Source organism: Belonocnema kinseyi, chromosome 8 (genome assembly GCF_010883055.1).
Source record: "Belonocnema kinseyi isolate 2016_QV_RU_SX_M_011 chromosome 8, B_treatae_v1, whole genome shotgun sequence".
Taxonomy (NCBI): Eukaryota; Metazoa; Arthropoda; class Insecta; order Hymenoptera; family Cynipidae; genus Belonocnema; species Belonocnema kinseyi.
In genome coordinates, this window is record NC_046664.1 from 81,202,182 (window position 1) to 81,217,506 (window position 15,325).

The following is a 15,325-nucleotide window of genomic DNA, read 5'->3' on the forward strand; positions in this document are numbered from 1 at the left end:
TGTACACGAAAATACGAAACCTGGCGGCCACTAGACGAGGCTCTAGAGAGTTCGTATTTTCGTGTACACCGTTACCGACTGATGCCGTTGGAATTAATTGTTAAAATATATATTTTTACATCTTTTATTATTAAGCTTTGTACTTAAACGTAGTTTTCTTTCGGCTCTTGCATTTCTCAAAGTTTGAGACCGAAATTTATGTATGAAAAAAGTTCGAACGTTCAAAAAATGTTGAGGTTCAGAAAAAAGTTGAAATAATTTTCAGTGAAGTTCCTACCAAAATGCAGTACCTAAACGTACTTTATTGTGCTCTAATACATTTCCCAAAGTTTCAGCTCGATATTTTATTTACAAAAAAAGTTCTGAGGTTCAAAAAAACATTCAGTGAACTGAAAAACTGTGGTCGGTAATATAGGTATTTAGCTGTTTCACATGCCCTTAAACATTAATTTTAGTATAATCGAATGAAAAATCCCGGCCACTGAAACAAATTCCGGGTTTTTTTTTCCGATTTCCCGGTCAGGTAGACACTCTTTTTTAAGAAGGCTTTATTTTATAACGCCTTATGCTTTTTTTTTTAAATATATATCCAAAATTTTTGAAATATTTTATGGTCTTTTGATGTTTAAAAATGAATATCTGCATACCTCCATGTGATTATCAGTTACATATTCGAGTGCGGCTTTATAGTGAGTAGCGGCCGTATGCTTTTTCTCGGATATATAAGCCGTCGACGCATTCCGTAACGTCGTTTCCAGTTGCTGAAAAGATTTTCCGATTTCAATTGTTTTATTGGTAAAGGATAAATGATCAAAAGAGCATGGAAATAAATAACTCACTGCCATTGTGGTGATCATTTTACATCGAATTTCAGAATCTAACCCATTTAATCCTGAAGATGGAGATTTTAATTTTCTGTAATTAAAAATCTAATGAAATAAATAATAGTCAGAATGATGAGTTTGCAAAATAGTATTTTAAACTATTTATTTTGAAAACTATTTTCTGCGCAACTTTAAAACCTAACTTAAAATCAATGTTTTAAATTGTTTAATGATTTGATTTTTTTTTAATTTCTGCAAAATCAAAATTATATTTGTTTATTTGAACTAATTAAAAAGCTTCAAATTTGTTTAATTCCAATGATCAATAACTTACACGTGTAAAATGGAAGCTTTTACACTTTTCAATTAAACAATTTTAAATTAAATACCGTTGAGCTGAAAATGTTTATAAATTGATAAATCCAAAAATGAATAATTAAATTTGACAATTTCCAAATTTTATCATGTTAAGCAATTTTGTCACAAAAATTAAAAGATTAATTTTTTTTCTATCACTTTTTAAAATTACATTTTCAACTATTTCAATTTTAGTTCGTTTTAAATTACCAATTCGTGAACAATTATTTATAAATCAAAATTCAACGTTTTTGGCTTACAAATTAAATTTTTTTAATCTTCAAAGTCTAAAATTCTTTTTAAAAAAGTCTAAAATTAGAAACGTCTTGTAAAATCAATTATCGTTTAACTTTGAATACCTACTCGCACTGCAGTTCTATTTCGACAATAATTAATATATATTTAAAGCTGATCATCTTAAAAAAATTTTTTAACAAAAAGGTTGAATTCTCAAAAAAAAACTTAGTTTTAATTGTTCGTAAAACTGCATTCTAAAATTCTCGAAATTAAAAATATACGTATAAAAAAGGAAGACTTCAAATAAAAAATTTAATTAATTGATATTAGTGAATAATACTGGAAAAAGTTAACAACTTAGTTTAACATAAAAAAAGTTGAAATCGAAATATAACATTTGTGATATTGCAAGTGATGGATATTTGGAATGATTTTTTTTTCTAAATGTTCACGACTAGAATTGCAAAGAATCTTTTTAGAAATAAAAAAAAGCCACCATTAATAAGTGTTAAATTAAAATTATTATTTTTATCTAAAGTAAAAGAAAAAGAAAATTCTAAAAAACCCATTCGGAATAAACAATCAAATATTAAACTCTCGAATTCATAAGAACGTTTTTTTTTAATTTGCAGCAATTTAAAATTCATCATTTTTTGATAAAAATTTTATTATATTTGAAAAAATGGGTTTAAAAACTGATGTTAAGAGACCGCAATAATGAAGTTTAACACGTATTTCCCATAAGAAAAAAAGAATTTTTTTTAAATTTTATGCAAAATCGTCAATATTTATTACTATACTATTATTTCTATTTTTTAACTGTTTAAAATTTGAACCCAAAACTTTAAATACTTTGGAAACTTTAAAGATTAACAGAATTTCTTATTTTTTATCAGAAAAATTAAATTTTCAAACAAATAATTGAATTTTAACAAAAAAAAAAAAGACCCAATGCCTATCTGTTGAAAATTCAGCTATTTTTGTTAAAAATTTACTTAATTATTTCAAAATTTAATTATTTCATTGAAATTTGAAGTTGAAATTCCAAACTATTAATAAAATAAGACAATTTTTTTTAAATTTTGATTTGAACTTTTAGAAGCTTTAATTATATTCTAAAATAATTTAAAATTTGGAAATATAATAATTTTTATAATAAATATTGATTTTCGAAGATTTTTAAATAAAATTTTGAAGCTTTTTCAGCAGCTTGAAAGGTTTAAAGAAAAAATTTTAACTCATTTTTTATTTTGAAAAAATAATTGTAAGCAAATATTTTAAAACATTTCGAATGATTTCTAAAATTCTGGAAAAAAATTTAGAAGATTTTAAAGCAAACTTTTTCAGTTTTGGCAAGGTTACTAATTTGAGGAAAAATTCGAAGAAGTTTAGAAAATATTTAGAAATTTAAAAAAATATAGAAAAATAATTTTAAACCGAATTTTAAACTGTAAAACAAATACATACATTTTTAAGCATATAATTAAATTCTAGAAAAAAATGAATTACTATCTGTTGAAAATTGAACTTCTTTTGTTTAAAATTTACTTAATTATTTTAAAATTTAATTATTTCATTCAAATTTCAAGTTGAAGATCTAACAAATTAATAAAATGATACATTTCTTAACAAGCTTTGATTTGAAGGCCATTTACTTCATTTTTTCAGGATTTTAAAAAATGTTATGAAAATTTTTAATTCTTTCAAAATACATTTCGTACTTTCAGAAGCTTTGAATATATTCTAAAATAATTTCAAATTTGAAAATATTTTCATTTTTTTAATAAATCTGGATCTTGGAAGATTTTTAAATAAAATTTTGAAGCTTTTTAAGGAGCCTGAAAAGTTTGAGCAAAAATATGAACTAATTTTTTATTTTGAAAAAATAATTGTAAGCAAATATTTTTAAACATTTTGAATGATTTCTAAAATTCTAGAAAAAAATCAGAAGATTTTAAAGCAAACTTTTTTAATTTTGGCAAGATTACTAAATTTTAAGAAAAATTCGAAGAAGTTTAGGAAATATTTAGAAATTTAATAAAGATACAAAAATAATTTTAAACCGAACTTTAATTTGTTCAACAAAAAAATTAATTTTTTAAACATATAATTAAATTCTAACAAAAAAAGATGAATTCATATCTGTTGAAAATTAAACTTTTTTTGTTAAAAATTTACCTAATTGTTTACAAATTTAATTATATTATTGAAAATTCTAATTTTAAAAATTCAAGTTTTACTTAAAAATAATACAATTTTTAACAAGGTTTGATTAAATTTTTTCCAGAAGTTCTAAAATGTCGTGAAAACTTTTGAATTATTTTAAAACACAATTCGAAGTTTTAGAAGCTTTGAATAGATTTTTAAATAATTAAAAATTTGGAATTATTATTACATAGAATGTCGGAGATTTTAAAATACAATTTTGTGTACTTTTTAGGAAAAATTTGAGCTAATTTTTTATTTAAAAATTTATAATAATTTAAGAAAATATTTTAGAATATTTTAAAACATTTCGAATGATTTCCAAAATTCTGGAAAAAAATGCAGAAGATTGTAAAGCTAACTTTTTCATTTTGGCAAGATTACTAAATTAAAAAAAAAACAGAAGAAGTTTGGGAGATATTTAGAATTTTTAAAAAGAAACAAAAATAATTTTAAACTTAGAAAGATGTCGACAAATTTTAAACCAGAAGTAGATTGTTAAAGATTTAAAACACATAATTAAGAAGGTTTTTGAGAATTTGAAAAGTTTTCAAGAAAATAGAAAAAATGGTTGAAAAATTTAATTATTTTATTGAAAATTATAAGATTAAAAATTGAAGTTATAGTTTCGATGAATCAATAAGTATGAATACTTAAGAAAACGGTTTATTTTTCGACAAAAAGAACTGATTTTTCAAAAAAAATAATTAAATGTTGGTAAAAAACGATGAACTCACTGTTGCATTTTTAATATTCGATTTTGAAAAATTTAATACACAAAATTTTTTGATTTTTTAATAAAAAAGGATTACTTTTTAACAAAATAAATAAAAATAAAAAAGATTATGCAATTTTCACCGTTTGAATTTTGAAAAATCAAAAAATCAAATTTGTGGAAAATTCAATAGATGAATATTTAATTATTTATTTAATATCTAGATTTTTCAAGGAAAAAATCCGTCATTGATAAAGATTAAATCAAAATTATAAATGTTATCTTAAGCGATTTAAAAAATTAGAAATAACTCATTTTAAATAAACTATTACATATTCAAGTGTTTAAAGTTCAACAGTTGAAAATTAACTTTTTTGTTGTTAAAAATTGTATTAATTACAAATTTTTTTATTTAAGCCTATTAATTTGTCGAAATTTCATATTGAATGTTTGCCATTAGAATTTTCAATAAAATAATTAAACTTTTAAACAATTCAGTACATTTTCAACAAAGATTGAATTTTCAACATTTGGGAATTCATCTTTTTTGTTAAAATTTAATTATTTTGTTTTAAAGTCTAAAATTCTGTTTAAGTCATCCCCTTGGTTCAAAATTCAATAGTAGAATTTTCAATCCATTTATTTTTCAATTTATACAATAATATATAATATAATTATAATTTTTTAAAAGAAAAAATGGTTAGAAATTTTCACAGAAATCTTAGACATTTTTTTCTTATCTTGAAAGTTTTTCAAATTCTGAAAAAGCTTCTTAATTTTGCTTTTTAAATCTTCGAAAATCTAAATTTTGTTTTAAATTTGTTGAAATATCTCCTAAACTTATTCGAATTTTTCCTAAAATGTAGTAATTTTGCAAAAATGAAAAAATTTCGAATTGTGATTTAAAATAATTCCAAGTTTTCGTAACATTTTTTAAAATATGGAAAAAAATAAATAAATTTCCTTAAAATCAAAGCTTGTTAAAAATTGTATTCTTTTATCAAAAACTTTATTATGTTATTTTATTAATTTATCGATTTTTTTTCAATTTTATGATTTTCAATAATTAAGTAAATTATTAACAAAAAGTTGAATTTTCCATAGAGTTAGGAATTCTTATTTTTTGTTAGAATTTAATTTTCTTGTTGAATAGTTTAAAATTCTGTTAAAGTAAAACTTTTAGATACAAAATTCAATAGTTGAATTAAAATTTTCCCAAAAATCTTTTTAAATATTTTTTCTATTCTCTTGAAACCTCTTAGAATACTGAAAAAGCTTAATAATTTTGCGTTTTAAATCTTCGAAAATCTACATTTTTTCAATTTGTTTAAATATTTTTAAGTTTAAAATTAATTTTGTATCTATCAAAACTTTAAATATCTCCTAAACTTATTCGAATTTTTTTTAAATTAGTAATCTTACCAAAATTCAAAAAGTTTGCTTTATAATTTCCTACATTCTTTTGAAAAATTTTGAAAAACGATAAAAATTTTTTTAAACATTTTCTTAACATTATTTTTTTTTAAATAAAAAATTTATAGCTTTAAAATTTTACTTCAAAATCTCTAAAAATCTATATTTATTTAAGCAAAAATTAAAAAATTTAAAATTATTTTAGAATCTATTCAAAGCTTCTAAAATTTCGAACTGTGTTTTAAAACAATTCAAAAGTTTTCGTAACATTTTTTTAAATCTGTCAAAAAATAAATAAATATTTTTTTAATAAAAGCTTGTTAAAAATTTATTTTTGATAAAAAAATTTATTATATTTTCTTAATTTATCGAAACTTCGAACTCAATTTTTAACATTAGAATTTTCAATAAAGTAATTAAAATTTTCAAAAGTTGAATAAAAAGATTCCCAAAAATCTTTTCAACAATTTTTGCTATTCTCTTGAAAACTTTAAAATTTTTTAAAAACCTTAATTATATGCTTTAAATCTTTTAAATCTTAAAATTTAAAATATTTGCTTAAAATTATTTATTTTTCTTTTTAAATGAAAAATTAGCTCAAATTTTTGCTTAAAAGTTTCAAAATTTTATTTTAAAACCTCCGGCATTCTATATATTAATAATCTGAAATAATTTCAAATTTTAAAATAGTTTAGACTCTATTCAAAGCTTCTAAAACTTCGAATTGCGTTTTAAAATAATTCAAAAGTTTTCTCGACATTTTTAAATTCTGGAAAAAATTCAATCAATTTCCTTAAAATCGAACCTTGTTAAAAATTGTATTCTTTTATTTAAAAATATATTATTTAAATAAAATATTTTATCAATTTATCGAAAGCTTCAAAATTTTATTTCAAAATCTTCCAAAATCCACATTTATTAAAAAAATGAAAATATTTTCAAATTTTAAAATATTTTCGAATATAATCAAAGCTTCTAAAAGGACGAAATGTATTTGAAAAGAATGCAAAATTTTTATTAAATTTTTTAAAATCCTGAAAAAATGAAATAAATGTCCTTCAAATAAAAGCTGGTAAAAATTTGTATTATTTTATTTTAATAATTTGTTGGAACTTTTACTTGAAATTCCAATGAAATAATTATATTTTAAAATAATTAAGTAAATTTTGAAAAAAATTTAATTTTCACCTGATAGGAATTATTCTTTTTTTGTTAGAATTTAATTAGTCGTTTAAAAAATTAAATTTTTTGTTCAACAGATTAAAATTCAGTTTAAAATTATTTTTGTAACTTTTTAAAATTTCTAAACGATTCCTAAACTTATTCGAATTTTTCCTCAAATTTAGTAATCTTGCCAAAATTAAAAAAGTTTACTTACAATCTTCTAAATATTTTTCCAGAATTTTAGAAATCATTCGAAATGTTAACAAATATTTGCTTACAATTATTTTTTCAAAGTAAAAAATTATTTCTAATTTTTTCTTCAAATCTTTCAAGCTCCTTAAAAAGCTTCAAAATCTTCCAAAATCCACATTTATAAGAAAATGAAAATATTTTCAAATTTCTAATAATTTTAGAATATAATCAAAGCTTCTAAAAGTTCAAAATGTATTTTGTAATAATTCAAAAATTTCGTAACATTTTTTAAAATTCTGAAAAAATGGCCTTGATATCAAAGCTTGTTAAAAATTGTATTATTTCATTTGATTAATTTGTTAAAATTTCAAATTGAAATTTCCTTTATATAATTAAATTTTAAAGTAATTAAGTAAATTTTTAATAAAAAAAGTTGCATTTTCAACAGATAGGAATTCACCTTTTTTTGTTAGAATTTTATTATTTGTTTGAAAAATTAATTTTGTTGTTGGACGAATAAAATTAGGTTTAAAAGTATTATTTTTTAAATTTCTAAATATTTCCTAAACTTCTTCGAAATTTTCCTCAAATTTAGTAATCTTGCCAAAATTAAAAAAGTTTGCTTTAAAATCTTCTAAATTTTTTCCAGAATTTTAGAAATCATTCGAAATGTTTTAAAATATTTGCTTAAAATTATTAGTTCAACTTTTTTCTTTAAACCTTTCAGGATTCTTAAAAAGCTTCGAAATATTCCAAAACCCACATTTATTAAAAAAAATGAAAATATTTTCAAATTTTAAATTATTTTAGAATGTAATAAAAGCTTCTAAAAGTACGAAATGGGTTTGAAAAGAATGTACAATTTTTATTACATTTTTAAAAGTTTTTTTCAAAAATCTTACAAATTTTTTTTTTAGAATTTTCGAAATCATTTGCTTAAAATTATTTTTTCAAAATAAAAATTAGCTCCAATTCGTTCTTCAAACCTTTCAGGATCCTTAAAAAACTTCAATTTTTTTTCAAAATCTTCCAAAATCCACATTTATTAAAAAAATGAAAATATTTTCAAATTTGAAATTATTTTACAATATAATCAAAGCATCTAAAAGTTCAATTCAAAGCTTCTTAAAAATTATATTATTTTATTAATTTGTTGGAACTTCAACATTAGAATTTTTAATAATATAATTAAGTTTTTAACCAAAAAAGTTTAATTTTCAACAGTTATGAATTCATCTTTTTTTTGTTAGAATTATTTGCTTAAAAAATTATATTTTTTGTTGTACAGATGAAAATTCAGTTTTAAAATTATTTATTTTTCCAAAATCCACATTTATTAAAATATTGAAAATATTTTCAAATTTAAAACTATTTTATAAATATAATCAAAGCTTCTAAAAGTACGAAATGTATTTGAAAAGAATGTTAAAAATTGTATTATTTTATTAATTTTTTGGATCCTTAACTTGAAATTTGAATGAAATAATTAAATTTTAATATAATTAGGTAAATTATGAACAAAAAATTTGAATTTTCAACAGATAGGAATTCATTTTTTTTTGTTAGAGTTTATTTGTTGAAAAAATTAAATTTTTTGTTGAACAGATTTAAATTCTGTTTAAAATTATTTTTGAATCTTTTTAAAATTTCTAAATATTTGCTAAACTTAAATTTTTCCTCAAATTTAGGAATGTTGCCAAAAATAAAAGTTTTTTCAAAAATCTTCTAATTTTTTTTCAGAATTTTCTAAATCATTCGAAATGTTTTAAAATATTTGCTTAAAATTATTTTTTCAAAATAAAAATTATCTCCAATTTGTTCTTCAAATCTTTCAGGATTCTTAAAAAGCTTCGAAATTTTATTTCAAAATCTTCCAAAATCCACATTTCTTTAAAAAATGCTAATATTTTTAAATTTTAAATTATTTTAGAACATAATTACAGCTTCTAAAAGTTCAAATCAAAGCTTGTTGAAAATTGTATTATTTTATTAATTGGTTGGAACTTCAGAATTAGAATTTTCAATAATATAATTAAATTTTTAAACAATTAGGTAAACTTTTAGCAAAAAAGTTTAATTTTCAACAGTTATGAATTCATCTTTTTTTTCTTAGAATTATTTGTTTAAAAAATTATATTTTTTGTTGAACAGATAAAAATTCTGTTTTAAAATTATTTATTTTTCCAAAATCCACATTTATTAAAATATTGAAAATATTTTCAAATTTTTAATTATTTTAGAATATAATCAAAGCTTTTAAAAGATAAAATCAAAGCTTGTTAAAAATTGTATTATTTTATTTATTTTTTGGGATTTCAACTTGAAACTTTAATGAAATAATTAAATTTTAAAATAATTAACTAAATTTTGTACAAAAATAGCTGAATTTTCAACAGGTAGGCATTGATCTTTTTTTCGTTAAAAATAAATTATTAGTTCGAAAATTTAATTTTTCTGATAAAAAATTAATAATTTTGTTGGTCTTTTAAGTTTTTGGTTCAATTTTTAAAAAGTTTAAAAATATAAATAATATAATAATAATAAATATTGACGATTCTGCATAAAATTAAAAAAAAAACTTTTTTTTCTTATGGGAAATACGTGTTAAACCTCATTAGTCCGGCCTCTAAAGATCATTTTTTTAAACGCATTTTTCCAAGTATTCGAAAAAATTTGAAATCAATAAACATGAAAATTCTAAAAAAAATTGGACCACTCTAGTAAGCAATAAATCATGCGAGAATTTCGTTCCTCCAATTCATTAAAGAGGATTTATGTGCCTGTTTTTTTTTATTTTCTAAAATACGAACCATAGATCAATTAATTTAAAGGTTAAGCGTGGGGAATCCTTTCGAAAGATGTCACAACAAAAGAAGATCGCAAAAAATAAACCGAAAGAACGCGTGTAAAAGAATGTTGAAGGTAAATAAATTATTGAATTTTCTCAAACTGGACATAGGATTTGTATAAAATAAGTAGTTGACCGATGAAAAATCATATTCAAACCTAATATTATAATTGATAATTCAGTAAAAAAGGAGAATCGGTTGAAAATACGGATACCGAGAATGTTCGAAACTCGTTACAAATATTTATTGCACAAGTGGAAGAAATGTTTTTTCTGATAAAAGCGATTGTATATCAAAACGAATCTAAATCGCACAAAATTTTTTGAAACACTTTCGAAATATTTTTCTTTAAACAATATAACACGTGAAAAATAGCAACGGCGTTTTTTGTGAAGCGGGCTGTCAATTTTAACCTCGCAATCATAGAACACAGAATAAATTGATTAGGGTTAATTATTGAATTAAGGGAGCACGAAATCTATGACATACCGGTTTCTTGATTACGAAGATCTCGAAAAAACTCTTTAAAACTGCGACGAAAATGTTTATTTTGTAGGATGTATGAAAAAACCGGCACTCTTTCTTTCTTTCCTTCGCCAAAACACTTTGCTTTGCCAATGCTGCCAACCTGTGAATTCGAAATTCCACTTGAACTAGACGCGCGAAATATTTGAAATATTTAAAAAGAAATGATTCAAAGATTGTTTACAAAGTTATTAATAAAATAAGTTGAAATTTCATGTGAAAATAGAACAAAAGAGGTGATTTTTAAAGAATTTTTATCATCTCTGGTATTTTTATTTTATGAGAGATTATGAATTGTGTTATATTTTCTGTGTGTCTTAGTTTTTAACCAATCACAAAGAGACCTCTGTCCAGAAAGAATAAAATGAGCACTCTTATTGGTTGAAAATATCAGTTTGTTGGTTTTTTCTCTATTGTTGTTTTTATGACTCAAACGTGTTTAAATATAGTAGACATTGTTTTAAATACCTAAAATAGTGATCAGTATCAATGACCCAGGTGAAATTCTGATTTAAAAAATAATTATTTTAAAAAGTAACTACTTTCATTTGAATTTTACAGTTTCTCTGCTAATAATTGACAAATTATTTAGTGAATGTGAATGCTCTTTTTTTTAACCTCCTTCGGCTTTACCGAACACATACTCTAACGTTTTTCGCGAAAAAAAAGTCAAAGACTGTTGGTTTTCTAAAAATTTAATTTTTAAAATTTTCAATGTTATGGTTTACGAATCAAAGAAAAACTATACGTCCTTTACAAAAATCGTTAACAATAAATTGTTAGACCTTTTATGGGCAAACAATATTTGTCTATTCATCTTTTTTCGTATTTTCCATGGTTTTAGTGAAAAATTGAATTAATAATTTTCAATAGCATTTTTTCCCGATTAAAACAAAAAATGTGTTTAGTTTAGTATAGGTTATTTTATTTTGTTATAAATAGTTTAGTTTAGGTTCTTTTATTTTAGTTTAGGTTACTTTATTTTAGTTTATTTTACGTTAGTTTAGCTTTGATTAATTTAGTTTAATTTAGTTTTTTTTAGTTTTATTAATTTTATTAAGTTTTTTTCAGTTTATTTAGTTCGGTTTAATTTAGATTAGTTTAGTTTTTTAGTTAATTAACTTTATTTAGTGTATTTTAAGTTAGTTTAGTTTATATAAGTTTTTATTTAGTTAATTCTATTAAGTTTTTATACTGTTTATTTAGTTTGGTTTAATTCAGATCAGTTTAATTTTCTAGTTTATTCCACTTTATTTATTTTTGTTTAGTTTTATTCACTGTATTTAAATTATTTAGGCTGGCTTATTTCAAAATAGTTTAGTTTAGGTAAGGTTACTTTAAGTAAGTTAAGGTTCGTTTAGTTTAGGTTAGCTTATGCTAATTTAGGTTAGTTTAGTTGAGGTCATGTTAGTTTATTCAATTTAAGTTTAATTTATTTTAGTTTACGTTATTTCATTTTAGGTTGGTTTAGCTTAGGTTAATTTATTTTAAATTAGTTTATATTAGTTAAGCTTATTTTAGGTTAGTTTAGTTAATTTTTATACAGTTAATTCTTCCAAGTTTTTATACTGTTTATTTAGTATGGTTTAGTTCAGATTAGTTTAATTTTTTAGCTTATTCAACTTTATTCAGTTTATTTAGTTTGCTTTAGGTTAGTTTAGTATAGATTCGTTTAGTTGAGGTAAGGTTAGTTTACTTTATTTAAGTTTAGTTCAGTTTTATTTAGTTTAGGATATTTCAGTTTAGGTTTGTTTAGTTTAAGTTGGTTTAGTGTAGTTCAGATAACTTTAGTTTAGTTCAGTTTAATTTAATTTAGTTTATATTCGTTTAGTTCATTTTTATTTAGTATTTTTTGTTTAGTTAGTCTAATCAAGTTTAACTCAAGTTTATTTAGTTTGGTTCAGTTTAGATAAGTTTAGTTTAGTTTTTTAATTTATTTAGTTTATTTAGTTTAGTTCAGTTTAGGTTAGTTTAGGTTTGTTTAGTTTAATTTAGATTCGTGTATTTAGTTTATGCGGTTCATTTTATTTATTTTAGTTTACTTTAGGTACGGTTAATTAAAGTTAGTTTAGGTTAGTTTAGTTTAGTGCAGGTTAGTTTGATTTAATCTATTTAGTTTAGTCTAGTATAGTTTAGTTTAGGATAGTTTAGATTTACTTAAGTTTGTGTAGTTTAATTAATTTCGTTTTATTCGGTTCATTTGATTTATTTGAGTTTAGCTTTTATAAACTTAGTTTAAGTCAGTTTAGCTTAGTTAAGTCAAGGCAAATTTAGTTCAGTTTAGATAATGATAGTTTAGGTTTACTTAAGTTTGTGTAGTTTAATTTATTTAGTTTTATTCGGTTAATTTGATTTATTAGAGTTTAGCTTTGGTAAACTTAGTTTAAGTTGGCTTAGCTTATTTTAGTTAAGTGTAAATTAGTTTAGATTAGTTTAGGATAGTTTAGGTTCACTTAAGTTTGCGTAGTTTGATTTATTTAGTTTTATTCGGTTCATTTGATTTATTTTAGTTTAGCTTGTGTACAAATAGTTTAAGTGAGTTTCGGTTAGTTTATTTAATGTTAATTTAGTTTAGTTTAGGTTAGTTCAGTTAGTTTAGGTTAGTTTAGGTTAGTTTAGGTTATAATTTAGAATGGTTTAGTTGAGGTTTATTTAGGTTGGAATAGTTTAGGCTATTCAGTTTTATTCAGTTCATTTATGTTAGTGTTATTCAGTTTATTTAGTTTAATTTAGTTAGTTTCGGATTAATTTAGTTTAGTTTTATTCAGCTTATTTAGTTTAGGTTAGTTTAGCTTCTTAAGTTAATTTAGTTTAATTCGGGTTAGTTTAGTTTATTTAATTTCTAAACAAATAGATTTTTTAAAGACAATTTTTACCCGATTTGAACTCTTTTTTTAGAGTAAAAACTTCAAAATTCCGCATTAATTTATCCAAGCAGATTATTGCAAAGTCATTTTTTATTTATTATTTAATAACAAAATTTGGAAAAAAAGTTTTTGAAACTTTTGAATAAATTGAGTTTTTTCTACGGCATCGAACAAAAATTACTCGTTAATGACACCTAGTTATCATTATTAGTCATTCAATAACAACTGATGATTGTTTAAATAAACTTTATGAACAAATTCACTATTGAGTTTTTTCGATTTACAAACTTCAATATTTCAAAATAATCAAATGTAAGTAACTTATCTCTAAACTTTTAAGTATATTTAAAAGAAAATAATTTATTATTATTGTTAGTAAGCATCTTTAATTAAAATAAAAAAAATCAAACAAAAAATAAATAAAATAAATAAAATAAATAAAATAAATAAAATAAATAAAATAAATAAAAAATCTCATTTCGTACATAACTATGGTATTGTTCAAAAGAAGTCGGTAAGGTAGGCATTGAATAATTGTCCTTAAGGGCATATCTCACTTATCCAATTCCTACTTTACCGACACTTTTTTTCTTTTATCATACTCATACCAAATCACCAATTCCACACGAAATGTCATATTGTGCTCAAAGTTTCAAAAAATTAATAAAAGGGACAAAGGAAAGTTAATTTACCAATTAATTTTTGGTTACAAAAAAAATTCCAAAAATTATTTGTTCTTGTAGTTGTAAATATGTATTGGTTCATAAACGTTCCTTAGTCCCTTTTCTTTATTTTCTTAAACTTTCAACTTGTTTTCATGTGGAATTGGTATGATAAAAAATGTCAATAAAGTAGGAATCGGATAAGAGTCACATGTCTAACTTAAAAAATTAGGAGTACATTTTTAAACTAAATAATACATAATGAGTCTGTAAGACTGGAATAAATAAAAAAAGGTTTAGATTAGTTATTTTTTTCGGGGTGTGAACCGAAATTAAAAATAGAGGAGAGATAATATAAAACTATGAATATACGTGGAGCCAAAAAAATGATTTGGATTTAAAAAATTATATAAACTAAGTTATTTAAAATTAAATTCATTTTCCCAGGCTTTCAACTCGATATCTTATTTCGTGTGAAACATGCCCTCAATTAAATTTAAATAAAAAGTAATATATTTTTAAATTAAATCACGTATAATAAGTATGTGAGACTTTAGAAAATGAAAAAGATTTTTTGGACGCTTTATGCTTTATGGAATGTCTCGAAAATTCGACTGGGGTCCGAAAGAAGTCGGTAAGATAGGAATCGGGTAATTGGTACATGCCCTCAATTAAATAAAAAGTAATATAATTTTAGAATCAAATCACGCGTAATGAGTATGTGAGACTTTAGACAATAAAAAAAGATTTGTTGGACGCATTATGCTTTATGGAGTGTCTTGAAAATTTCGACTGGTTCCAAAAGAAGTCGGTAAGGTAGGAATCGGATAATTGTTAAATACGATCAATTAAAAAAAAGTATTATATTTTTGAAATTAAATAACGCATAAGAAGGACGTAAGACTTTAAAAAATAAAAAATATTTTTGGACGCTTTATTCTTTTCGGGGTGCGTCTCGAAATTAAGAAGAGAGGAGAGCTTAGATATAAAACTATAAATACACGTGGACCTACGTCTTCAGCATAGCTCATAGAGTTTGCAAAACATGCACGAGTTTACACGACGTCCATCAACCGTTGTTCACACTTCATTATTATTTAGGAATGACCACAGAGGCCGATTTTCCACCGATCATAAGACTCAAGGTATTTATTTTTTTCGCTATCTAATAATTTTTACTTTTTATTTTTTACTTAAAAATTACTCAATTATAACGAGCATCGCAATCCACCATGCACAATCAGTTTTGTCATTGTACAGAATTTGTTTTTCTTTTTTTGAGGCTTATTTTTTACACCTTAATTTAAGCCTATTT

The 15,325-nt window shown here is 22.0% G+C and overlaps 2 protein-coding genes across 9 annotated transcripts in view; one reads left to right on the plus strand and one right to left on the minus strand.

The window, feature by feature from the left end:
• Positions 1–10,556, minus strand: part of LOC117178314 — a 131,610-nt gene extending 121,054 nt beyond the window's left edge. For all 3 annotated transcript variants that reach the window (XM_033369695.1, XM_033369694.1, XM_033369696.1), the window contains exons 1-3: positions 10,446–10,556; positions 840–915; positions 648–761 (exon numbers count right to left, since the gene is read on the minus strand). In XM_033369695.1, the coding sequence (XP_033225586.1) occupies positions 648–761; positions 840–857 (132 nt within the window). In that variant the 5' untranslated portion in view covers positions 858–915; positions 10,446–10,556. The remainder of the gene's footprint in view (positions 1–647; positions 762–839; positions 916–10,445) is intronic.
• A 4,499-nt stretch (positions 10,557–15,055) lies between these two features.
• Positions 15,056–15,325, plus strand: part of LOC117178749 (ankyrin-3-like) — a 108,706-nt gene continuing 108,436 nt past the window's right edge. For 5 of the 6 annotated variants that reach the window (XM_033370185.1, XM_033370186.1, XM_033370188.1 and 2 more), the window contains exon 1: positions 15,059–15,155. In XM_033370185.1, coding sequence (XP_033226076.1) covers positions 15,114–15,155 — 42 coding nt within the window. In that variant the 5' untranslated portion in view covers positions 15,059–15,113. Of the gene's footprint in view, positions 15,156–15,325 lie in introns of all 6 variants that reach the window. The other variant, XM_033370187.1, reaches the window with a different exon arrangement.